Source organism: Euprymna scolopes, chromosome 42 (assembly GCF_053919585.1).
Source record: "Euprymna scolopes isolate OS-2025 chromosome 42, ASM5391958v1, whole genome shotgun sequence".
Lineage (NCBI taxonomy): Eukaryota > Metazoa > Mollusca > Cephalopoda > Sepiida > Sepiolidae > Euprymna > Euprymna scolopes.
This window is the reverse complement of record NC_136523.1, coordinates 39,911,846-39,938,549: the sequence shown is the minus strand read 5'-3', so window position 1 is coordinate 39,938,549 and position 26,704 is coordinate 39,911,846. Positions and strand designations below refer to the sequence as shown.

Below are 26,704 nucleotides of genomic sequence, written 5' to 3'. Positions count from 1 at the left end.
TATATCATAGCATCAGATTTATTTTAAGTTATAATCCTTTTCCGATAGCCAAAAAGTGATTCCGACACAAAGACGGTGTACCATGTTTGTAACTAAAATTAAGACAAACTTTAAAAAAAAAAAAAACGCATTATGCAAAAATTGCCAAAAATCACAGGTTTTTGTAAAAGGTTTGATAACAGGGTGGGAGAGCATTGGGAGGGGGGGGGAGTTCGGCAGCGACTTTCTTTTGTTTAATTTTTTTTTTTTTTTTTTTTTTTTTCAAAATTTGCACTATGCTGAAAGTTACTCATAGAAAGGAGCAATTAGTAAGAAGGGGACGGTTAGGAGGGGGGAGGTTCAAAGTTTTATTTTTTTTTTTTTTTCTGTTTTCTTTCCAAAAAGATGTGTACAATTTTAAGTCACTAGTCCCTATTTACTCCCCCTCCCCACATAGGCAAAGTTCGATACAATGTCGGATCTGACTGCAAGGGGAGAGGCGTTATATCAAACTCCTCGAAAATGGGAGTCAACAAAGCACTTCTAGTGATCACACTGCAATAATATTCTTCTTTCGACGTTTTCTTTTACGGGTCCCCGTCGATATATAAGCCAAGTTGATTTTACTGAACCGTTGTAGGTTTCTCTGAGAACGTGTCCGTTTTGATGTGTCCGTTTCATGTCTCTGAGACAAGAGCTCTTGCTCAGAGAGCCATAACAACTCCTTGGCCGGCGATCTATGCGATCGCGACCGAGAACGCGTATGGCTTAGATTGTCTAAAGAAAGATAATGGATGGGAGTTGTCTCCCTTTTTCTAACGACTGGCGAGTTCGCAACTGACGACTGCCAACAATCAGACGCGCTCGTCCTATCTTCGCTAATTGTTATTCTCGGCTGGCTCATAGTGTGTGCTGCCCTTTTCCTGACGGAAAGCTCCTGTGTCGATCGCCTGTGCATATCGATCTCGCATGAACTTTCTGTCGCTATCGACAACTGTGAGAGATTACGTTCTTTTCGAGATTTCCTTTGTTTCCGCGTAATTTGCAGTGTTGTATCCGAGAATGCGGCCTCCTCTTCCGTGAGGTGGATGATCAGTGGTAAGTAAGTGTGTTCTCGGCGGGGAGATTCAATAGTTATTGTGCTCAGTGGAATGTTTTGTCGATCTTTACGAGACGAGGGTTGCTGCTGTTGTTGTTGTCCTTTTTTGCGTGGCATTACTGGAGACGGACTTTTCCGAGACGATTGCTGCTGCTGCACGCTCAGTAATTGAGAGCCAGCAAATGTTCCTTTCGAGCGATTTCTACTCTTTGAGCGTTCCTCAGAACTGCTCTTAACAGCTTTTTCTTTGGCTTTAAGCTTCTGTTTAATTGTTTTCGTCAACTCCTGTCTGACGGCTTCTTTCTCTTCAGAGTCCTTCTCATTCAGCAGCGACTGTTTCAGTTTCTTCTTTTTATGCGTAGATAACTCCTCGATAGATTCCGTCACCTGTTTTGTGATCGACGTCACCAACGAAGAGATCTTCTCCACGACATTCTTCGCAATCTTTGGCATTTCCGGCTTGTCTTTTTTGACTGGAGAACCAGGAACTATCTCAGACAGAGAGATTTCCGTCGTCGGGATAGGCATACCACTATTTGATAGGTCTTTGCCAGAACTCGAATTTGATGTTGGACTCTCGGGTGTTTCTTTTGAATTGGTAGAAATTCCTCGCGAACTCGTCTTGTCACTTTCTTCCAATTTTTCTGTGAATTCAGTTTTCTTTTTTGGGGAACCACTTTTCTTTGCAGATTTCAGGATTCCAGAATTGAACTCGGACACTCGACTTAGAGACGGTGAAAGATTCAAATTTTCTTCTCCCCCGGAAGAACTCGTGCTCTTCCGTTTCGGTGAACCCTCTTCTGAGGATGAAGATGTCTTCTTTGAGATCAAAGATGAAACTTTTGATAGCGCTTTACTTACACGACTTTCGGAACTACCGTTTTTCATGCGCACTAGAGACGCTACTTTCTCCGGTTTTGGTTCAACTTCCTTTGTAGACATTTCCGTCTTAGAGACCCCTGTTAGTGGAACATCGATAGTTGCCCCTTTTTTCTCTGGAATGGTTTTGCGGCATTTCTCTTTACCTGTCTTTATTTTATCAACGCGTTTTGTATGGTCAGATTTTTTTGATGGACTCTCACCGAGCGGATCTCCAACTGGTTTCTTTGACACTGATTTCTTATGCTTTTCCCCAACGCTGATTGACACCTCTGCTGCATCGTGTATTTTTGACACGTGTGTTGTCTTAAGACTAACAGAATGCTCAGGTAAATCATCAGTTTTTTCCATCAATTTCTTCGCTGGACATGGAGAACTTTTTACAGTGCCTGACAATTTCGAAATACCTTCTTCAGATTCAAAGAATTCTTCAATGCCTTTAGACAGTAATGATTTATTTCCACTGCCGTAAGGCAAGAAAGGATGCCTCATCTTTTTCTGGTCAGTTAGATTTGACTCGATTATTGGAGATTCTCGTTCCGAAGACGTCGATCCTTCAAGAGAAGCCGAGACCAATACAGTGGCAGGCTTATCCACCAACGACGATTCACAGTATATTTTGCTCTTAAATTCTTTAGCTAAAGGAGACAATCTGGTATCGGGAAATTTTGGACAATATATATGTTCCTTGGTTCTCTCTGAGTTTTCTGTTTTCTTGTTTGGTTCTGCTAAATTATTTTTGGAAGGCACAGACGTTTCAGATGTAAAAACTCTACTCACAGATTTGGTTTCTGGCAATGATGATGATGCTGCTTCCAGAACTCTGTTCACATCTTTGGTTTCTGGAAGTCCTGGTGCCTCAAGAACTCTACTCACAGCTTTGGAGTCTGTCCATGCTGGTGCTTCCAGAACTCTACTCACAGCTTTGGTGTCTGGTAATACTGGTGCTTCCAGAACTCTACTCACAGCTTTGGTGTCTGTCCATGCTGGTGCTTCCAGAACTCTACTGACAGCTTTGGTGTCTGGTAATGCTGGTGCTTCCAGAACTCTACTCACAGCTTTGGTGTCTGGTAATGCTGGTGCTTCCAGAACTCTACTCATAGCTTTGGTGTCTGGCAGTGCTGGTGCTTCCAGAACTCTACTGACAGCTTTGGTGTCTGGTAATGCTGGTGCTTCCAGAACTCTACTTACAGCTTTGGTGTCTGGTAATGCTGGTGCTTCCAGAACTCTACTCACAGCTTTGGTGTCTGGTAATGCTGGTGCTTCCAGAACTCTACTTACAGCTTTGGTGTCTGGTAATGCTGGTGCTTCCAGAACTCTACTCATAGCTTTGGTGTCTGGCAGTGCTGGTGCTTCCAGAACTCTACTCATAGCTTTGGTGTCTGGTAATGCTGGTGCTTCCAGAACTCTACTCACAGCTTTGGTGTCTGGTAATGCTGGTGCTTCCAGAACTCTACTTACAGCTTTGGTGTCTGGCAGTGCTGGTGCTTCCAGAACTCTACTCATAGCTTTGGTGTCTGGTAATGCTGGTGCTTCCAGAACTCTACTCATAGCTTTGGTGTCTGGTAATGCTGGTGCTTCCAGAACTCTACTTACAGCTTTGGTCTCTGGCAATTCTGGTGCTTCCAGAACTCTACTGACAGCTTTGGTGTCTACCTGTGATGGTGCTTCCGTCTCTGATTTCTTTGGCAGCATTTTTTCAATAGATGTTTTAACAGGTGAGGATGCCGTTGGAACTTTATTACGTTTCTTCCTCTTTGAGTCTGTCGCTTTCTTTATGGACAAGTCTTTCTGCTTTTCTTTTTCTTTCTCTTGTAGAGCTGGCGACAAGATGGACCCTTCTATCTTAATTCCAGGAATCTCATCGGTTGGGAATTCACCTTTCAACTCTTCTTGTATTGAAGCTTTATCTGTCCGGACATCAATTTCTGTCTCCGATGGCAACAAATTATATATACTCTCATCCGTTCTATCATCAGTTGGATCTAAGGAAAATTCTTTTTGGAGTTCTTCTTCTGAAGACAGTTGCATGTCTACAGTAAGGTACTTACTTTCCGACAACAAACCAGATTGGAATTGCTCAGATTTGGTAACTTTGGTCCCAGCCTTATCCTTACTGGCGCTAGCAACTTCCAAAGACGTTCCGGTACAAGGAACTTCCGGGCTTTTTTCTACAACTGATTTTACTGAAGCTAGCTGTGGTTCTTCCGACATGGACCTCTCTTTGGCAGATTTTGAATTTTCGAGGCCTTCCTTAATGGAAGACTTTTTCCGTTTCTTCTTTTTCTTTGTTTCTTTGGATGACACTTCCACGACTATAGAAACTGGTATCTCCTTACTTGATTCAGTTTCGATTAGTGGTACACCAGTTGATTCCTCTAGAGTTGTTTTCTTGGCATCTGCATCACTTGGCATTTCAGCCGACAGTACATCTGCTGATTCCTTCAGGATTATTTTCTTTGAATCGCTAACCTTTGGAGAGGATGATCTCTCTTTGTGGATCTCTTTTTCTTTCGAAGATTTGGAACGCTTCTGTCTTTCAAGCTTGAACAAGTCTTTCTTACCCTTCTTCATTTTTTCGGCAGGAAATTCACTTGGAGTGTGTACTGAAGATTCTTCTACTTTGTTAATGCCAGCAAACATTGTTACATCTTTGCCAGCAGATGTAACACCAGAAACATTTTTATAAGCAGCAGTAGCAATGATATCAGTTACATCTTTACTGGTAGATGTAACGTCTGTCACATCTTTGGTACCAGATGTAACACCAGTTACATCTATATGATCAGCTTTAGTGCCTGGTACTACTTTATCAACTGATGTAATGGGAGTCGCCTCTTTGTCAACAGATGTAACACAGGCTGCTTCTTTGTCACTGGCAGATGTAATGTGAGTTACTCCTTTGTCGGCAGATGTAATGAGAGTCATACTTTTATTGTTCTTCTTTCGGTCCTTCTTTGTACTCTTATCAGTATGCTCTTTCTTTGATCTCTTTGTTGTAACACTTGTTACTTTCATTACACCATTATCAATCGATGTAGCATAAGTCACACCTTTATCAGCAAACATAACATCTACAACTTCCTTGGTATCGGATATAACACCAGCTGCCTCACATGACTCTTTTTTATCATGTGTAACTTCGGTCACACTTTTTTCAACAGACGTAATGCCAGCCTCTTGAATTATATCTATCTTTGCAGTTGTAACGTCACTCAACTCTTTAACTGGTGTAACAATAGTCACAGTCCTGCTATCTGTCGTGATATTCTTAGATGTAACATCATCAGTTTCAGGTGTTTCTTTATCAGTAGGTGTAACTGTAGTCTCACCTTCATCCAAAGTTGTAATGTCTGCTACCTCTGTTGATGCTTCAGTCAAACGGATTTCAGGATGTTCTGGTGTTGTTTCTAACTGCCTGTCGGCACTATATATCTCTCGTTCTACCGAGCTCTGCTTGTTTCCGCCTTCGTTATCAGAATCTGTAATCACGTATTTCCTAAAATGTGGTGATCGGATTGATTCCTCGCTGTTGCCGTACAAGAATGGGGATTTCTTTTTCTTCTTTCTCTTCTGTTTAGCCTTCTCCTCAGAAAGTGACTTAATTGACTCCTTCTCATCATCCAGTTTCTTCTGGTACGATTTGGTTGTCGAAGTTGAAGGAGCCAGTTGTTGAAGAGCTAGGTCGTCAGAGTGCGTATAAACTGGTTCAACTCCAAAAACGTTTTCTGAGGCAGCATCTTTTGTGTCTGCATGAAAATTTTTGGCTTCTTGCATTGTTGTAGAAGAGGTGTGCATCTTCTGTATTTTCTGGCCAGGCTCTGTGTTTCGTTGCACATCTGTCAGGAAGCTATTATCAGACAAAACCATAGAGGTTATCGTCTGCGAGTCAGTTTCACATAAAACTGTCTGCTCAGTTTCAAATCCTGTACACACTTCCGAGCTGGACTCAAACTCATTTATTATTACAACATCTTGATCTGGAAGATGAATATTTGTTTGATCCACCAAAGATTTTGGAAACGGTGTAACATCTATTTGACTCAGTATTGATTTTTCAATGTCCATTATTTCAACGCTTTCATGTTGAGCAGATTCAAGTTCAGATTTTATAGGAGAGGTTTCTTCATCAGATATACTAACCAATGTTTGATCTACCAAAACGTTCTCACTTGGTTTGATGTCGGGCTGTGCTAGAATTGATCCCTCGTTTGTCTTAATGTCAGCTGTTTCTAGACAAGGCTCAAACTCGGGTGTTAAGTTATCAGCCTGTTCAGAACTTGAATACTCTCTTTGATTAGTCAGAGATTTTTCGGATGGTTTGACCACAGTTTGAGTTAAAATTGCACTTTGGTTAATATTAATATCTGCTCTTTCTTGAGCCGGTTCAAAGTCAGATGTTATAGGAAGGGCTTGATCAGAAATTGAGAGCTCTATTTGAGCTACCGTAGAGTTCTTTCGTGATATAACCTCAGGTTGAGCTAAAACTGTACCTTGGTTAATATTAATATCTGCCCTTTCTTGAGTCGGTTCAAAGTCAGATGTTATAGGAAGGGCTTGATCAGAAATTGAGAGCTCTATTTGAGCTACTGTAGAGTTCTTTTGTGATATAACCTCAGGTTGAGCTAAAACTGTACCTTGGTTAATATTAATATCTGCCCTTTCTTGAGTCGGTTCAAAGTCAGATGTTATAGGAAGGGCTTGATCAGAAATTGAGAGCTCTGTTTGATCTACTGTAGAGTCCGTCTCAGGTATAACCTCAGGTTGAGCTAAGATAATTCCTTGTTTGACATCGGTGTGTAGAGTTTCATGAGCCAGTTCAAAGCTGTGTGTTATAGGAAGAACTTGATCAGAAATAAACTCAATTTGATCTACCGTAGTATTAGCATGTGGTTCAATCTCAGGTTGAGCTAAATCAGTTCCCAAATTGATAGTAATTTCTGGTCTATCTTGAGCTGGTTCAAGTTCACATGTTATTGGCTGAACTTGTTCATAAATAGAAAGCTCCATTTCATCTACAAGTGCATTCTCACATAGTTCGATCTCAGGTTGAGCTAAAACTGATCGCTGATTTATATTCTCATCAGTAGTTTCTTGAACTACTTTAAGTTCAGATGCTGCCAGGAGAGGTTGATCAGTAAGAGCAAGCTCAATTTGATCGACCTGAGTATTCTCAATAGGTTGAGCCTCAGTTTGATACAAGATTTTAGTTTCAACTAAACATGAATTGGCTTTCAAAATGTTACTTTCTTGAAGATCTACAGTGTTCAGTTCTAAAACCTGATCCTCCTTTTCTATTTTGGAATGATATAAGGAAGTATCAGTTTGTTGTTGATTTTCATTTGGTAAAATATCTTGAGGTACAGGAAGATGAGCTGCAATTTGTTCAGTCTTCTCATCATAGAGAACTCGAGTTTCAGATAGTTGAGCCACACTTTCTTTAGTCTTTGTATCATGTAAAACTGAAGGTTCAGGCAGTTGAGCTGCAATTTTTTCAGTCTTCACATCATGTAGAACTGGAGGTTTGGACGGTTGAGCCACACTTTCTTCAGTCTCCACATCATGTAGAACTGAAGATTCAGGCAGTTGAGCCACACTTTCTTCAGTCTCCACATCATGTAGAACTGAAGATTCAGGCAGTTGAGCCACACTTTCTTCAGTCTCCACATCATGCAGAACTGAAGATTCAGGCAGTTGAGCCACACTTTCTTCAGTCTCCACATCATGCAGAACTGAAGATTCAGGCAGTTGAGCCACACTTTCTTCAGTCTCCACATCATGCAGAACTGAAGATTCAGGCAGTTGAGCCACACTTTCTTCAGTCTCCACATCATGCAGAACTGAAGATTCAGGCAGTTGAGCCACACTTTCTTCAGTCTGTACATCATGTGCAAGTGAAGATTCAGGCAGTTGAGCTGCAATTTGTTCAATTTTCTCATCAGATACAATTTTAGGAGAATCCTCTAACTGTTCAAACGAAGAAGCCTGATCTTTATCACTCAACCTTTTCTCTTCTTCTGAGGCGGGTGCTATCATATCCATGTATGACATCAACGCCTCGTTGTCGAGAGCAAAGAATTTCGACTTCTTTTTCTTCTTTTTCTTCCGCTTACCCTTGAGCATGGTACAGCTGCTTTCATCTTGAATTTTATCCAAAGATGAAATCTTCGAAGGTTCACTTTCAGATTTCTCCCCAGATTCCAAAGTGGCGGCAGCAGCAGCAGTAGTAGTAGCTGCAACTTCGTTCATGTTCAAGAATTCAGATTTATCTTCGGACTCTTCAAGAGATTCTGGCACAAAACTGGATTCCTTTATATCCGTTACTATGTCAGTGGATCTCTCTTTGTCCTTTATCTCCTGGTGGCTATCAACAATATTCCAATTCTGTTGATTGATTCCGAATGGAAATTCATCAGGCAAAGGCAAACAGGTTCCGTTGGTGAGACTCTTTCTGCTTTCACGACAGTATTCCGATACGGATTTTTCAATTTGCTGTGGCAGATCTGTCAAAGAGAACTCCTCTTTTCTCTCAACGCTACTTGAATCCAATTCTTGATACTCACTGACTTGAATAGTGGATCTGTCCTGTTCCACGGGAATTTCAGGGATCTTTTGATGGAGAAACTCATCAAGGTCAACAGATGAAGCCCCTCCAAAGCTTAGTTCAGAAAAGCAATCGAGCTGGGAATTTGGAGACATTTTAAAGCTGCTAAAATCTTCGATATTGAGATCGTGTGATTCAACAGAAACTTTTAGCTGCTCGTTGTGCGATTCGGTATATTTTTCTTTAACCTGATCCTCTTCACGGACATCGTTTGCATTTTTGTTTTCATCTGCAATAATCGTTGTATGGATCATTGGTATCTCTGGCAAATCATTTGAAGAATCCGTCTTGGGTTGGGAAGTTTCATTTTTAAGAAAATCTTCCTCAGGCTGGGAAATTTCTTTTTCGGAAGAATCCATCTCGGATATAGAAATGTCCGGAGTCTGTTCACCTGATCTCCTCTCTCCTGAGCCCGACTCAGATGCTGTCTCAAGACCGCTTACTGAAAGCTCGTTTGAGATCGTTTCTATTTCTTCAGATTTCCGGCTCTCTTTTTCCAAACCAAACTCTAGGATCAAATGCTGACCAGTTGGATAATCACCATCGGAATCAGAAGAAGATGTCGATGCGGAACAATCCTCTGGGGAGTTGGGCCGATCACAAGCATAGCCTTGAGACAGTTCGCTTGAGATTTCCGCACTATCAACGGAGAGTAACGAAGAAAGGTCCATGGCAAGTTGTTCAGAAGTTTGGATCATTTGTGGATCAGGATCAGATTTCTCCTCAGCTGTCAAGTATCCTTCACTGTCGGTGCTTCCAGCTCGTGGCTGACTGTCTGGCTCCTTCTCCTTTTTGACCGTTTCCGGTTTCACGATATCCGAGGAGAGCAACATTTCCGAATATGTAGACAGCATGGTTTTTTCCGGTTCGCTTTTGGCATCATAGTAAGTCTCTGCTGAGGATGTGTAGTCAATTAATCCAAGACTTGAACCGTTGGCTCCGTATCTATAATTGTTGTCGAAATGAGACTCCTTACAAACTGCAGTCTTGGAGTAGTGTGATACCGATGCCTCTTGCTTGATTTTATGAAGAAGATCTTGAATTTGTTCTTCTGTGAAGTAGGACATTTTGTCGTTACAGCTATCGGATGTGGCAAAATCAATAACAACCGAATTCTTCTTTTCAGGCTCTTCCTGAAGAATGATAGTGGTCTTCTCCTGAATTGACGGCTTTCGTAGCAGTTCAGTCTTGTGTGTAGCTACGCAGGAACTGGAAACGGCACTGCATGTAGAATCGAGGATGTTTTCAGGCTCTTCTGCAAAATCATCCTGGCACTGTTTGGCACCAATTGCTATATTCCGCCGATTCATATCAACGTTGACTTCCGTTGAGTAGTTATCGTGCTGTTTGGGTATAACAAAGACGTTGTGAAAATGTTTCTGGTCATAGTCTGATACGAACGTATGAAGACTGCAACGGAACTTTGATTTCCACGGAGTGTCTTCAGTGTCAGGAGGTATCCTCAGGAGCAGTTCACTCTGTGTTTCAATGGGGAACCCAGCTTCACTTACACGGCGCTGGCCAATCTTTTTACCTTTTTGAAAATCTTCGAGATCCGTATTCGTCTCGACACAAGATCGGCTCATTTTCTTCCAGAACTCGCAATTGGAAGTTTCTCCGAAACTTGGGATGTTCACGAACAAGGCATTTGAAAAATTCCGGTACGGCGATTTCCTGCGCCACCTTCTGGCAATCCGGTCGCCGGGGGAAAGCTTTTTCTTTTTTAGCCTCATCTTCTTTGATTCCGGAATAATTTTGCAGGTCTCATCCTGGTTTTCCTGGGTAAGATCTTCGGGAAGGTTTACTTCGAGTACGCTAGTGAATCTTTGGGTTTCGCATTCGTAAACACTTGAGTCAGAGCTAGTTACATCCCCTGATATGCTGAGCTCTTCAGCTGATGGAAGTTCAACCATAAGTACGTTAGCAAAAATCTCATCATTTTCACTCACCGGAGATTTCGATGCTGTCTCAACCGGATTCGGGTCAAGCGCATGTTCATTTATATCTGACGTGAGTTCTGGAACAGACGATCTTGTATGACTGTCATTAGACTCACCGTTTGCCGACACTTCCATGCTCTCTGTTGCGATATCAGTTCCAGCGGTAGTATTGGCCTCCAGTGATGTTAAGTTCTCCGTCAAACGTGGTTTTTGTTTATCATTACCCATCGTCTTGATGAAATACAAAGTCTCCAACCGCAACATGAGCTGTGTGTCCGGGATCTCCTCTGCGTAATTCGAATACAGAGTGGCGATGTTCTGCAATTTTTCTTCCATCCGCTGGGTGACGTGAAGGTTGCAGCTTTTAACTTCGGACTCGCATGACGTCAAATCAAGCTCATCGGAGAAGGTTTCCGTCTGAGGGACGATGTCCGTAACTGCCCCGACTTCGTTAACATCGTGATCGGAAACGTTTGCCAGCTGAGGTCTGTGGCACTCCTCACTGGATTTTTCAACGCTTTCATTGGAGTGGACCATACCGTGGATCAGCTCGGTGATCTGTTGGGAAATTTTGGAGCCCTCCTCTTTAATGTCCAGTTCGGAGAGCTCCCTTTTTTCCGAACACTTGGTCTCCTCTGTTGCCATGGCAATGATCTCACTGAGTAATAGCGATATCTCTTCTTCGATGAACTGCTTCCGGTCCGAAGCTTCAGCGCCAAGACTAGGGTCCGCATCAATTTTAACGACAGAGCCATTTAACAGATTTTGTTCTTCAGCCACATCACATGTGTCCGACCTGTCACTACTTGAAGATTGATCATGTTCTGTATTGATTTCTCGTTCTTCATCTTGAAATCGATCAGTGGCATCGATGTATTCATTGTCGTCATCATCATCCGAAAAAGTGGGTGTGCTCATATCACCGGGCGTGGCTGTAACTAGGGTCCCAGTCCCAGAACTTACCCACGATTCCAAACTGCTTGAGAAGAACTTTGGCTGAGATTGGTAAGAGTTACTTTTGGATTGCTGTGGAAGACTCCTAGCAATCTGTTCTCTTATCTCCCAGCTAAATTCTTCAGAGCGGTCGACACAGATGTTTGGATCGAGCCTATTGCGTTCGTTCCACTCATCATTGTCTTCATCCAGTGATGTGAAATACATTCCCCACACATCTTTATCGTCCGTATTGACGGCTTTGGAAACTGAGGATTTCTCTTTTCCAGATGAGATGTCATCTTCATCTGGATCCAAAGATGATGATTCATCGAGAGTATCAGAATCTGTTGCAATTTCCGAACTGGCCAAATTGGAAGACTCATGTTCTAACGGTTCTGAGATGGTTCCAGTTGAAGGATATTCAGCCTCGCCCATCTCAGGCGAAGAATAGAAAGAAAGGTAATCACTTGCTTCTTCTTCAAGAGATTCTGATTTCGTATCTTTCCAATCGGCTTGGAAGGTCTTCCCAAAAACGGACAATTCTCCATCCTTTGGAATTTTCCGATCTCCCTCCAACCATTCATCATCTTCCATCGTAGAATATTCAGCATCTTTGTCATCTTTTTCAGATTTAACCTGCACAGGTAGAGATGCTGGTTTTACTAATATTCTATTAGCTGCATCTTGCAAATCAGAATCATCTTCAAGAGGATCAGATGCCGTCTCTTTCCAATCGTCTTGGAATGTGTCGGTTGAGATAATTCCTTTTTCTGATTCTACTTTTGGTCTATCTCCTTCCTCCCATTCGTCTTCTTCGAGACCTGAATATTTTACAGGTTTCTGTTTTTCTTCACTATCAGAAATACTTCCAGCATCCATGACCTCACTATCTTCACCGATAGGAGAATAGAATGAAAGCCAGTCATCCGTTTCTTCTTCGAGAGATTCTGATTTGGTATCTTTCCAATCGTGTTGGAATGTCTTCTCAACAACAGATATTCCTTGAGGAATCCTTCGTTCTCCCTCCTCCCATTCGTCATCGTCCAACAAGGAATATTCCGCATGGTTTCTTGTTTTATCAGATTCAATCATTGCATCTGTATGCGTAGGTTTCACCAATGTTCTATCCGCTGTGTCTGGCAGAGGAGAATCATCTTCAAGAATATCAGAAACAGACTCTTTCTGATTGTCTTTGAATGGCTTCATTGCCGACATACCTTTTTCTGGTTCGACTTTGGATCTTTCTCCTTCTTTTAAATTTGAATGTTTTCCACTCGCATCGTTATCCAACATCTTACAATATTCGCTCACCGGTGAATAGAAAGAGAACCAGCCAACCTTTTCTTCTTCAAGAGATTCCGATCTGGTATCTTCTTTATCTTTTGGAACTATCTGTTCTCCAAATCCATCATTCTTTAATGTGGAAGAGTCGAGAATAGTCTCAGTTTCCTCAAGCTTGGGTATTCTATCTCCTAAATCAGAATCATCTTCAAGAGGATCAGAAGCAGTCTCCTTCCAATTGTCTTGAAATGGCTTCACTGGTGTGGTTTCTTTATCAAACCTGACTGTCGGTCTTTCTCCTTCCTGCCATTCGTCGTCATCCAAACACGAATACTTTGCAGGTGTATATTTTTCTCCTGCATCGGATACCATTTCTGGATCGAACATCTTGCTGTATTCAGTCACAGTTGAATAGAAAGAGAACCAATCAACTTTTTCTTCTTCGAGAGATTCTGATCTTGTGTCTTTCCAGTTAGATTGGAATGTCTTCCCAACCACGGACAATTCTACACGATTATCAACCGTATCTTTCTCTCCCTCTTCCCATTCATCATCTTCTAATGTAGAATACTCTGCTTCCTTTTCCAATTTCTCTGTATCGGGTATCACAGCTATGGGAGCTTTAACTTCGAAATCAGAGTCATCTTCAAGAGGATCAGATACCGTCTCTTTCCAATTGTCTTGGAATGGCGTCACTGATGAAATTTCCTTTTCAGTTTGGACTTTCTGCCTTTCTCCCTCTTGCCATTCGTCTTCCTCCAGGCCTGAGTATTTTACAGGGGCGTATTTTTCACCTGCATCGGATATTGTTTCGGAATCGAACATCTTGCCAAACTCTGTCACAGGTGAGTAGAAAGAGAACCACTCAACCTTTTCTTCTTCGAGAGATTCTGATTTTGTATCTTTCCAGTTTGCTTGGAAGGTTTTCCCAACAACGGACAATTCTTTATCTTGTGGAATTTTCCGATCTCCCTCCAACCATTCATCATCTTCCATCGTTGAATATTCAACATCTTCGTCATCTTTTTCACATTTAACCTGCACAGGCAGAGATGCTGGTTCTACTAATATTCTATCAGCTGAATCTTGCAAATCAGAATCATCTTCAAGAGGATCAGATGCCGTCTCTTTCCAATCGTCTTGGAATGTGTCGGTTGAGATAATTTGTTTTTCAGATTCTACTTTCGGTCTTTCTCCTTCCCATTCATCTTCTTCGAGACCTGAATATTTCACAGATTCCTGGTTTTCTTCATCATCAGAAATATTCCCAGTATCCCTCATCTCAGTATCTTCACCGACTGAAGAATAGAATGAGAGCCAGTCGCCCATGTCTTCTTCTAGGGATTCTGATTTTGTATCTTTCCAATTTGATTGGAACGTGTTCTGATCGATTGAAATTTTCCCTCCTTGTGGAATGCTGCGTTCTCTTTCTTCCCATTCATCATCATCATCTGCATCATCAAGTTTAAAATTTTTAATCACAAACATTGGTTCCATTTTATCATGCAACTCTGGATGAGATAGAGGTTCCGATTTTATTAATACTTTATCGTCTTCCTCTTGCAAATCGGAATCATCTTCAAGAGGATCAGATGCCGTCTCTTTCCAGTTGTCTTGGAATGGAATCACTGAAGATATTTCTGTCCCGGTTCCAACTTTCGGTCTTTGGCCTTCCTCCCATTCATCTTCTCCAAGATCTGAATATTTCACAGATTCTTGGTTTTCTCCAGTATCAGGAATATTTTCCATATCCATATCGCTATCTTCAGAAAGTGGGGAATAGAATGCGAGCCAGTCACCTGTTTCTTCTTCAAGAGATTCCGAATTGGTATCTTTCCAATTTCTTTGGAAACTCTTCCCAACAATGGACACTTCTCTTTCAAGAATTCTTTGATCACCCGCTTCATAATCTTCCAATGTGGACTGTTCCACATCTACTACATCTGATTTAATAATTGCAGGTAAAGCGGTTCTAGCAGCTTCCTGCAAATCTGGACCATCTTCAAGATCATCGGAAACTGTCACGTTCCAATTGTCTTGGAATGTCTTTGATGTTGACATTTGTTTTTCTGAGTCTAGTTTCGATTGTTCTCCTTCTCCCCATTCATCATCTTCCAACTGGGAATAGTTTACAGGTTTGTGTATTTCTACGGAATCGGATAAATTTTCCGTATCCACCATTGTGCCATCTTCAGAAATGGGGGAATAGAATGAGAGCCAATCATTCTGTTCTTCTTCAAGAGATTCTGATTTCGTATCTTTCCAATTGGATTGGAAAGTTTCCCCTACAATGGACAATTTTCCATCTTGTGGAATGCTCCGATCTCCTTCCAGCCATTCATCATCTTCCATTGTAGAATATTCAGCAACTTCATCATCTTTTTCACATTTAACCTGCACAGGCAGAGATGCTGATTTTACTAATGTTCTATCAGCTGCATCTTGCAAATCAGAATCATCTTCAAGAGGATCAGATGCCGTGTCTTTCCAATCGTCTTCAAAAGTCTTTGTTGAGGAAATTTCTTTTTTCGATTCTATCTTCGGTCTATCTCCTTCCTCCCATTCATCATCTTCCAGACCCGAATATTTCACAGGTTCCTGTTTTTCTCCGTTATCAGAACTATTTTCAGTGTCCATCATCTCGTTATCTTCACTGACAGGAGAATAGAATGAAAGCCAGTCGCCCGTTTCTTCTTCAAGAGATTCTGATTTCGTATCTTTCCAATTTGATTGGAACGTGTTCTGATCACCTGATATTTTCCCACCTTGTGGAATTTTTCGATCTCCCTCCATCCATTCATCATCTTCCATCGTAGAATATTCAGCATCCCCGTCATCCTTTCCAGATTTAACCTGCACAGGTAGAGATACTGATTTTACCAATATTCTATCAGCTGCATCTTGCAAATCAGAATCATCTTCAAGAGGATCGGAAACTGTCTCTTTCCAATTGTCTTTGAATGTGTCAGTTGATGCAGTTGGTTTTTCCGATTCTATCTTTGGTCTTTCACCTTCCTCCCATTCATCTTCTTCGAGACCTGAATATTTCAAAGGTCTATGTTTTTCTTCATCATCAGAAATACTTTCAGCATCCATGACTTCGTTATCTTCACTGACTGGAGAATAGAACGAGAGCCAGTCATTCTGTTCTTCTTCAAGAGATTCTGATTTCGTCTCTTTCCAGTTAGATTGGAAAGTGTTTCGATCAACTGACAGTTTTCCATCTTGCAGCATCTTTCTATCTCCCTCCTCCCATTCGTCATCCTCCAATGTAGAATATTCCACCTTTTCTGTTTTCTCGGAATCCGATACAACAGATATTGGTATTGGAGTTTCCGAATTTTGGAAAGCTGTGTTATGAGCATCTTTTTCTGATTTGATTGGAACGGATAATGGTTCTTCTTTGACCGATATCTTATCAGCCACATCTCGGAAATCAGAATCATCTTCAAGAGGATCAGAAGCGGTCTCTTTCCAATTGTCTTGAAATGGCGCCATTGAAGACGTTCCTTCATAAGACTCTACTTTCCGTCTTTCTCCTTCGTGCCATTCGTCTTCTTCCAAGTTTGAATATTTAAGAGGTGTCTTTACTTCGTCTTCATCAGGGATGGATTCCGTATCCTCGATGATTTCATCTTCATCACCTTGTGGCAAAACATATGGCAACGGACATTCTACTTCTAAAGGTTCCGACTCGCTTTCTCTCCAATTCTTGCCAAAAATTCCCGCTGGGATTTTATAATATGTTGAAACCTTTATGTCATTGTACATAGCTCTTTCCTCCCATTCATCATCCTCAAGATTCGAATACTGTAAATTTGGGTCAATCTCTTTATCACTACTTGGGATGCAAGTGATGCTTTCGACGACTTGAATGCGTTTTTCAGCAACAAATAAATCCTTGGCATCTTCTCTGGTTCCCCTGTCGCATTCTGATAATTCCAAGTCTTTGGTAACGATGGCGTCTTCTTTCAAGGATCCATCTTCATCAAACTTCTCATCCAAAGAAATATCAGTCTTGTGTTCTTCATTAATAAGCTGAATATTCTTTTCGGGTCGGGAGTCAGACATTACTTTCTCACCCTCGTTTAGGATAGTTTCCCTTTTTCCGACATCATTATCTTCATCAAGCGGATCAGACACTGTTTGTTTCCAATTCTGATCGAACGTTTTAACCTCTTTGTGTTCTGATATTTGTCCAGATTCCATCGCACTCTTTTCTTCGGGATCTGTCTCGTCTTCGTGAAGGGAAGAATACTGACACGGATCTCCATAATGGTTCTCTTTTGATCCGGTCTGGGAATATTTGGATTCTCCATCCAAAGAATCCGAAATTGTTTCTTTCCAGTCTGCGTCTAATGTTTCTGTGCAGACATCATCAGGCATGATGGCATAATTATTATCCGTTTCCGTAATGTTATTCTGGCAATTATTTACCACATTGTAAGAATCCAGAGACAGTGTAGACAATGCTGGATACCAGAATTCTTTTTGTTCTTCAACAGCATCCACAAATTCCAAATCGGAACTGTCTCCAAAGATCTTATCCTCGTATTGTGTTGATTCGCCAGACCAAACATCCTGCGTCTCGTTTGATTCTGAATGGCTTTCAATCAAATCGTCCACATCCGAAGAATTCTCCATGTTTGGGGAATAGAATGAAAGCCAGTTAGATTCTTCATCTAGAGGATCCGATTTTGTTTCTTTCCAATTCTCTTGGAACGTCTTCCCTGGAAGAATATTTTCCGATTCTTCACTAACTTTGAACTTGCCTTGCTCAGTTTGGAATATATCTCTATGTTCTTCGCTGTCCTGCATTACGGTTGACACTTTTTGTTTCTCTGAGGATTCTAAAGAACCTTTCTCTTTCGTTCCAGACCAAAGTTCTTCAGATGGCATCGTTACAGGTTCTGTGATCGCTAAATTTCTTGAATCAGACTCTTCATGTAGAGAATCTGAGATTGGTTTCATATCTTTGTAGGAATCATTTTTAGGTTGATAGTCATCAACATTGTTTGTTTTATTTTCTGAAAAAAATGGAGACTTTTCAGAATCCGGTTGTTCTTCATCTTCATCTTTCGCAACTGACTGACTTCCGACCTTTCTTGATTCACCCTTGGCAGAAGAGGATATCGTTTCAAAGGTAGAACTAACTTCAGATTCGGAATGCAATGGAGCAGCATCTTCCTCATCACTAGTTTCGCCCTCATCATCATATTCTTCAACAATTCCTGCGAAACCAGCATCAGGAAAGATCTCTTCCCCGGAAGATTGCGAATCTGAAACACTGAGGTCGTCGTCGCTGTCATCTTCATAAATTTCTTCTTCACTTTCTTCGCTCATGTATTCGGATTTAGAAGATCCATATCCTGCCTCAGTCTGGTCGACAGTCATAGTCTCATCTACAATTGGTGACTCCTCGTCATCTGAGGATGGGAGATCGGAACCTGAAAGCATTTCATCTGATCCTTCATATTCAGCATCTTCGGAATTACCATCTACATCGCTTGCAGAATCTTCGATGCTGGAAGATCGTTGATACTGAGTGTAAGGAATTTCTTTGCTTAATTTTGGATAATTCTCTTCAGATGATGAATGTAATCTTTCATTGTTAGAATCTGTGTTCAAAATTGAAGCTTTCTCTTCATGTTGGCTGGAAACAGTGCTTCCAAATTGTTGATCAAAAACGATATCCAATGAATGAGACTCTTCGTCAAGTGGATCAGAAACAGTTTCTTTCCAATCTTGCTGAAAAGTCTGAATGGGAAGCTGTTTCGATGTATAAAACCTCTCTGTGGGTCTGTTCTTTTCTGTCGCATCATCGTCATCGTATTGCTCATTTGAATATGCATCGAGATGATCAAGAAGCGAAGGATTGTCCAAATCGTCCATTTCACATGCGTCGATGTCGTCAATAACAGAGCAACCAACAGCAGACCAGTCAACTGCATCTTCTTCAAGAGATTCTGATTTGGTGTCTTTCCAATTTGATTGGAACGTGTTCAAATCAACTAACTCTTCTCCGCTTTGTGGAATTCTTCGATCTCCCTCTCCCCATTCATCTTCTTCTAATGCTGAATATTCTAAATCGTTTTCCGATTTAATCATGGCAGGTAATGCCACTTGTTTTACCAAAGTTTTCTCATCTGCATCTTGAAAATCAGAACCATCTTCGAGAGAATCGGAAGTAGTCTCTTTCCAATTGTCTTTGAATGTTTTTGTCGATGAAGTTTGTTTTTCCGATTCTATCTTTGGTCTTTCACCTTCCTCCCACTCATCTTCTTCCAGACCTGAATATTTCAAAGGTCCATGTTTTTCTCCATCATCGGAAACACTTCCAGCATCCAACATTTCGTTATCTTCACTGACAGGAGAATAGAATGAAAGCCAATTGCCAGTTTCTTCTTCGAGAGATTCAGATTTTGTATCTTTCCAATTTCCTTGGAAAGTCTTCTCAACAATTGACCTTTCTCCACCGTCTGAAATTCTATGTTCACCTTCGTCCGATTCATCCTCATCAAACGTGGAATATTCCACTTCCTTTTCTGTTTTCTTCAGATCAGATATTGCAGGGAGAGGCATTGATTTAACCAAATTTCCATCGGCTCCAATACTGAAATCAGAGTCATCTTCAAGAGGATCAGATACCGTCTCTTTCCAATTGTCTTGGAATGGCGTCACTGATGAAATTTCCTTTTCAGTTTGGACTTTCTGCCTTTCTCCCTCTTGCCATTCGTCTTCCTCCAGGCCTGAGTATTTTACAGGGGCGTATTTTTCACCTGCATCGGATATTGTTTCGGAATCTAACATCTTGCCAAACTCTGTCACAGGTGAGTAGAAAGAGAACCACTCAACCTTTTCTTCTTCGAGAGATTCTGATTTTGTATCTTTCCAGTTTGCTTGGAAGGTTTTCCCAACAACGGACAATTCTTTATCTTGTGGAATTTTCCGATCTCCCTCCAACCATTCATCATCTTCCATCGTTGAATATTCAACATCTTCGTCATCTTTTTCACATTTAACCTGCACAGGCAGAGATGCTGGTTCTACTAATTTTCTATCAGCTGAATCTTGCAAATCAGAATCATCTTCAAGAGGATCAGATGTCGTCTCTTTCCAATCGTCTTCAAAAGTCTTTATTGAGGAAATTTCTTTTTTCGATTCTATCTTCGGTCGATCTCCTTCCTCCCATTCATCATCTTCCAGACCTGAATATTTCACAGGTTCCTGTTTTTCTCCATCATCAGAACTATTTTCAGTGTCCATCATCTCGTTATCTTCACTGACAGGAGAATAGAATGAAAGCCAGTCGCCCGTTTCTTCTTCAAGAGATTCTGATTTTGTATCTTTCCAATTTGATTGGAACGTGTTCTGATCACCTGATATTTTCCCACCTTGTTGAATTTTTCGATCTCCCTCCAACCATTCATCATCTTCCATCGTAGAATATTCAGCATCTCCGTCATCCCTTCCAGATTTAACCTGCACAGGTAGAGATGCTGATTTTACCAATATTCTATCAGCTGCATCTTGCAAATCAGAATCATCTTCAAGAGGATCAGATGCCGTCTCTTTCCAATCGTCTTGGAATGTGTCGGTTGAGATAATTTGTTTTTCAGATTCTACTTTCGGTCTTTCTCCTTCTTCCCATTCGTCTTCTTCGAGACCTGAATATTTCACAGATTCCTGGTTTTCTTCAATTTCAGGAATATTTTCAGTATCCATATTGCCATTTTCACAAATTGGAGAAAAGAATGAGAGCCAGTCACCCGTGTCTTCTTCGAGAGATTCTGATTTGGTATGTTTCCAATTTTCTTGGAACGTGTTCATGTCAACTGACATTTTCACACACGTTGAGATTCTTTGTTCTGCTTTCGATCGTTCATCATCGTCCAATGAAGAATATTCTACAACTTTTTCAGTTTTTCCTGTCATTGGCGCTGATTTCATCAAAGTTTTGACATTGCTATCTTGCAAATCCGTATCGTCTTCAAGAGGATCGGAAACGGTCTCTTTCCAGTTGTCTTGGAATGGCTTAATCGAGGAGATTTGTTTTTCAGGGTCTGCTTTTGAACATTCTCCTTCCTCCCATTCATCATCTTCCAAATTGGAATATTTCACAGGTTCCTGTTTTTCTCCATCATCAGAAATACTTTTGGTATCCATCACGGTGCTATCTTCACCGATAGGAGAATAGAATGAAAGCCAGTCATCTGTTTCTTCTTCAAGAGATTCTGATTTTGTATCTTTCCAATTGGATTGGAAAGTTTCCCCTACAATCAACAATTTTCCATCTTGTGGAATGCTCCGATCTCCTTCCAGCCATTCATCATCTTCCATTGTAGAATATTCAGAATCTTTGTCATCTTTTTCACATTTAACCTGCACAGGCAGAGATGCTGGTTCTACTAATGTTCTATCAGCTGAATCTTGCAAATCAGAATCATCTTCAAGAGGATCAGATGCCGTCTCTTTCCAATTGTCTTCAAAAGTCTTTATTGAGGAAATTTCTTTTTTCGATTCTATCTTCGGTCTATCTCCTTCCTCCCATTCATCATCTTCCAGACCCGAAAATTTCACAGGTTCCTGTTTTTCTCCGTTATCAGAACTATTTTCAGTATCCATCATCTCGTTATCTTCACTGACAGGAGAATAGAATGAAAGCCAGTCGCCCGTTTCTTCTTCAAGAGATTCTGATTTCGTATCTTTCCAATTTGATTGGAACGTGTTCTGATCACCTGATATTTTCCCACCTTGTGGGATTTTTCGATCTCCCTCCATCCATTCATCATCTTCTATTGTAGAATATTCAGCATCTCCGTCATCCTTTCCAGATTTAACCTGCACAGGTAGAGATGCTGATTTTACCAATATTCTATTAGCTGCATCTTGCAAATCAGAATCATCTTCAAGAGGATCGGAAACTGTCTCTTTCCAATCGTCTTTGAATGTGTCAGTTGATGCAGTTGGTTTTTCCGATTCTATCTTTGGTCTTTCACCTTCCTCCCATTCATCTTCTTCGAGACCTGAATATTTCAAAGGTCTATGTTTTTCTTCATCATCAGAAATACTTTCAGCATCCATGACTTCGTTATCTTCACTGACTGGAGAATAGAACGAGAGCCAGTCATTCTGTTCTTCTTCAAGAGATTCTGATTTCGTCTCTTTCCAGTTAGATTGGAAAGTGTTTCGATCAACTGACAGTTTTCCATCTTGCAGCATCTTTCTATCTCCCTCCTCCCATTCGTCATCCTCCAATGTAGAATATTCCACCTTTTCTGTTTTCTCGGAATCCGATACAACAGATATTGCTTTTGGAGTTTCCGAATTTTGGAAAGCTGTGTCATGAGCATCTTTTTCCGATTTGATTGGAACGGATAATGGTTCTTCTTTGACCGATATCTTATCAGCCACATCTCGGAAATCAGAATCATCTTCAAGAGGATCAGAAATGGTCTCTTTCCAATTGTCTTGAAATGGCGCCATTGAAGACGTTTCTTCATAAGACTCTACTTTCCGTTTTTCTCCTTCGTGCCATTCGTCGTTTTCTAATTCTGAATAATTTAATGGTTGATGTTCATCTTCATCGTCAGTCTGAGATTCCACATCCATGGCTTCACTCTCATTTGAGATCGGGGAATAAAAAGAGAGCCAGTCCCCTGTTCCTTCTTCGAGAGATTCTGATTTGGTATCTTTCCAATCTTCTTGGAACTGTTTCACTACTTTTCTGTTCTCTCCGTGTTTTATTTTCGTTCGTTCCCCTTCTTCCCACTCATCTTCTTCAAGAGCAGAATATTCCAAGTCACTCTTTGGTTTGTAGTCAGTGTCTAATTTGGATCCTGTATCACATTTGGTCTCCTGACCAGGAGCAGATAACTCCGTTTTATCTTGTAAATTTTCGAGAGATTTTGATTTCAGTTTTTCTGTTGTGGTTTTATTTGAATCCTGTTCTTTGCTCGCATCGTTCATTTCTGTGTCGTCAATATCCGTGGAAGATATGGAATAATGCCAGTCAGCATCCATGCTGCAATCTGGCAACTTATCTTCTTCATCTTTTGTGATGGATAAATCTGTGTTTAATTCTTCGGATTCATTTTGAATTTCCTGTTTTTTGATGGCATCACATTCAGATTCCATACTTGGAACTTCTTGTGTTCTTTCTGCCTCTTCAGAATTGGATACCTTTGTTACAGCATCCTCTTCTAAGGTTTCCGTTTGTGGCGATATTACACTAATCGCCGACTCCGTTCCATCCGTATGCTTGCCACTTAGCAAAATGGAACCATTGATTATATTACTTGCTTGTAAGTCGGCAAAATTCTCTAGCATATTTGAGTCCGTAGAACCACTAGCAAGTTCTACGTCTGATACAGATGTATCGAAAGGGGTAGTGGGAGGGAAAGAAGCATGCTCGGATGGGTCTAAAATGGTTGGGCATGGTGCTGGGGGAATATCAGTACACATACTTGGGGTTAGTACGTCTAAGGGTTCTGCGTTGGAATAGTCCAAAATACTCAAGGTTGCGTCACCTTGAGATGGCTCCGGAATAACCGATGAGAACCCTGACTTCTTAAGTTTTTCGCAAGACTCTGCATCAGTAATTTCGGTCATCTCTTCAGTTTGGTGTGACTCAGTCTCAGACAAGTTGTCGTTGACATCTTTCAAAGTATCAGACATCTCCGAAACTGTTTGAGTACCAAGTTCTATTATTGCATTGGACATGTCGGTTGTGTTGGTTTCAAGATCACATGTCCTTGAAATATTGTCTGTGGTGCCTAGTAAACATTGGTCATTGTCTTTGGAGTGACTTACGGTACTTTGGACATTTATCAGGTTTGTGCTAATACTCAGATCGGCGGCACCGCCGATCTGAGTAAAACCAGAGACCGTAGCATCAGCCTCTGGCAAAAGTTGGTGCCGCGATTGTTCACAGGCCTTTACAACTTTCGAAGCAGCATCCCGATCTGAAAGTTGTTCATCATGCTCCCCCCATTGGGGAGAACATGATGAGGCCTGTTCTTCTCGTTCTAGGTTTTCGCCTAAACGATTTGTGTTTATTTCAGTAAATACGTTTGGATCTCTTCCAGAAACAAGTCTATCTCCCTTCCCCTCCTCATTATCGTCCTTGGTCCCCAAATAATTTCTACATGACCCCTCCCTGTCCCTTAGCTCATCTTTGTCGTCACCGTCTATACCCCCAACTAAAGTCGTATTACTATCTTGAGAAATCGCCGTGGAATCTCCAGATTCTTGTAACCTCTCTAATACCGACGCACTGCTGCCAGGAATCTCCACAGACATTGATTTTATCGTGTGGTCTTCTTCCTCACAGAGCGGGGCAGAAGAGAAGTCCTCGTCTCTGGAGATGTCCATGCTGTTAAGTTCGGATGTATAACTCTCCTGCTTTCCTGAAGTCTCTATGCTTGAACAAAACACCCCACTATCTTCTTGCAGGGAGCCTACGCTTGTATAATTCGATCTGCCGGGGCTTATTTCTGAACTAGAGAGTGTTGGACCTTGCTGGTCGGCTAGGGTATTCATATCATGCTCTGGAGTTTTTTCTGAATCTACCAGACTATAAGTCAAAAGAGAATCATCCTTTGAAATGGTTAACCGTTCTTCGCTACGGTCTATATACATATCGTCCGTTGAAAGCGAACTACGAGTCGAGTCTTCTGCTGTAGGTACTTCGACCGCAAAATCGATCGGGTGGTGAAGAGTTGGACTGTTCGGAGAAGCTGGTAAACCTTTATCTACATCACTGCAAATACCATTATAAAACAAACTCCCGCTAAAATCCTTGGTGTAGTTCTCTTTGTCGTACCCCGTTGTCACATATGAGCCTCTTTCTGAAGTTTCTTTTGTAAGTGTATTTGTTTCTTGAAGAGAGATAATGCTGCCTGCCGCCCCAGCTTGGGTTATCTCCTGTCTCGGAGAATGTTTGTCACTGAGGCAGGGTCGCATTTCACAAACGTCGCCTCTGGCTGTCGATTCTTCCTCGTTGTACGCCCACGCGTACGGAAAGTCATCGGCCCAATCGGCATCTTCTGGCGGAGAAGGAATTTTTGGTTCTTCTTCGGGGGGTAATTTCAAAAATGGGTCGTTTAGGGATTCAATGCTGCCCGAATCCTCACAAGTCAATACCTGGTGGAGAGAAAAAAGAAAAGGTGAAATTAATGAAAAATCAAAATGATTACCAGTAGTTTTTATGGTGTTAATATTTAAGTTTGAAAGTCACATACTTTATATTCCTGTCCCCATTCTTTACTTCCTTTCTCTCTGTATGTGTGTGTGTGTCCATTTTCCTTATCTATTTGTATGTGTGTGTGTGTGTGTGTGTCCATTTTCCTTATCTATTTGTATGTGTGTGTGTGTGTCCATTTTCCTTATCTATTTGTATGTGTGTGTGTGTCCATTTTCCCTATCTATTTGTATGTGTGTGTGTGTGTGTGTCCATTTTCCTTATCTATTTGTATGTGTGTGTGTGTGTCCATTTTCCCTATCTATTTGTATGTGTGTATATGTCCATTTTCCCTATCTATTTGTATGTGTGTGTGTGTCCATTTTCCCTATCTATTTGTATGCGTGTGTGTGTCCATTTTCCCTATCTATTTATATATGTGTGTATATGTCCATTTTCCCTATCTATTTATATACGTGTGTATGTCCATTTTCCCTATCTATTTGTGTGTGTGTGTGTATGTGTGTGTGTCCATTTTCCCTATCTATTTATATATGTGTGTATATGTCCATTTTCCCTATCTATTTATATATGTGTGTATATATCCATTTTCCCTATCTATTTGTGTGTGTGTGTATGTGTGTGTGTCCATTTTCCCTATCTATTTATATATGTGTGTATATGTCCATTTTCCCTATCTATTTATATATGTGTGTATATATCCATTTTCCCTATCTATTTGTGTGTGTGTGTATGTGTGTGTGTCCATTTTCCCTATCTATTTACATATGTGTGTATATGTCCATTTTCCCTATCTATTTATATATGTGTGTATATATCCATTTTCCCTATCTATTTGTATGTGTGTGTGTGTGTGTGTGTGTATGTCTATTAATCTATCTTTATCTTCCTCTCTGTTCTCTATCTATCTACTAATATCTATCTACTGTGTGTGGGGGAGTGGAGCGCCCGGCTTTGCTCAGGCATAAAATACACTTCAATATGATATTTTAATTCGGCCAGATTTCATATATATTATTATAGAGTCGTGATTTCAAAAGTAAAAAAAAAATAAAATAATTTAGATGTCGTCAACTAGAACCGAAAGCAAAACTACCATTCAAAACTGATTACGTCACCACTGTACCGATGTCGGGTGCTTGGTCGACATTCACCGATGCCTGGTATCACGGTCGTGATGTGAGCATAGGTAAATGTTTCCCAATCCCCAACAAAAATATGAAAATAGAAGTTTGTCAGAACTGGCATTAAGACAAACGCGAATTTTAAAAGTTCAATACGATTTTTTATTTAACAATATAAGAAAGGTGAATGATGTTATTGTGTTGATATATTTTTATGTGTGCGTCATGTGCTGGTTTAGCACGAGAGTCATGAAAGTGATAAAGCTAAAATGTTCAGGAAAGAAATATTTTGGCAATAAAGTTAATGTTTGTAACTTCTGGTATGGTCGCTAGGACTCTATGTATGTATTTGTATTTAGTCTGATAGGTTTCGTGAAGAGTTCGTTGACAGAGAGAAAAGTGTTCCAAGATAGAATTGACACATTGCCGGCTGAATGAGACGATAGTTCCGTATTTATGTGCGCACGTGCTGACAGCAGTAGTCGTCGAAACAAAAGAGTGTGTATGAGTTGTATTGATGTATGTTCCTCAGCGTGATAAAGAATATTTGTTTAAGGGTACAGCACGTGGAAACAAATAGCAGTTAGAAGAGTTTGCTTGGTACTCACGTAAGGCCTGGGGGCCAAAGCCTCCCCCGGCGATGTCCACCGCCGGGCAGAC

The 26,704-nt window shown here is 40.9% G+C and overlaps 1 protein-coding gene across 6 annotated transcripts in view; it reads right to left on the bottom strand.

Moving 5' to 3' along the window:
* Window positions 1–223: 223 nt before the first annotated feature.
* The window catches only part of LOC145267032 (uncharacterized), a 432,374-nt gene continuing 405,893 nt past the window's right edge, over window positions 224–26,704 (bottom strand). For all 6 annotated transcript variants that reach the window (XM_080122972.1, XM_080122969.1, XM_080122971.1 and 3 more), the window contains one exon: window positions 224–24,862. In XM_080122972.1, coding sequence (XP_079979098.1) covers window positions 530–24,862 — 24,333 coding nt within the window. In that variant the 3' untranslated portion in view covers window positions 224–529. The remainder of the gene's footprint in view (window positions 24,863–26,704) is intronic.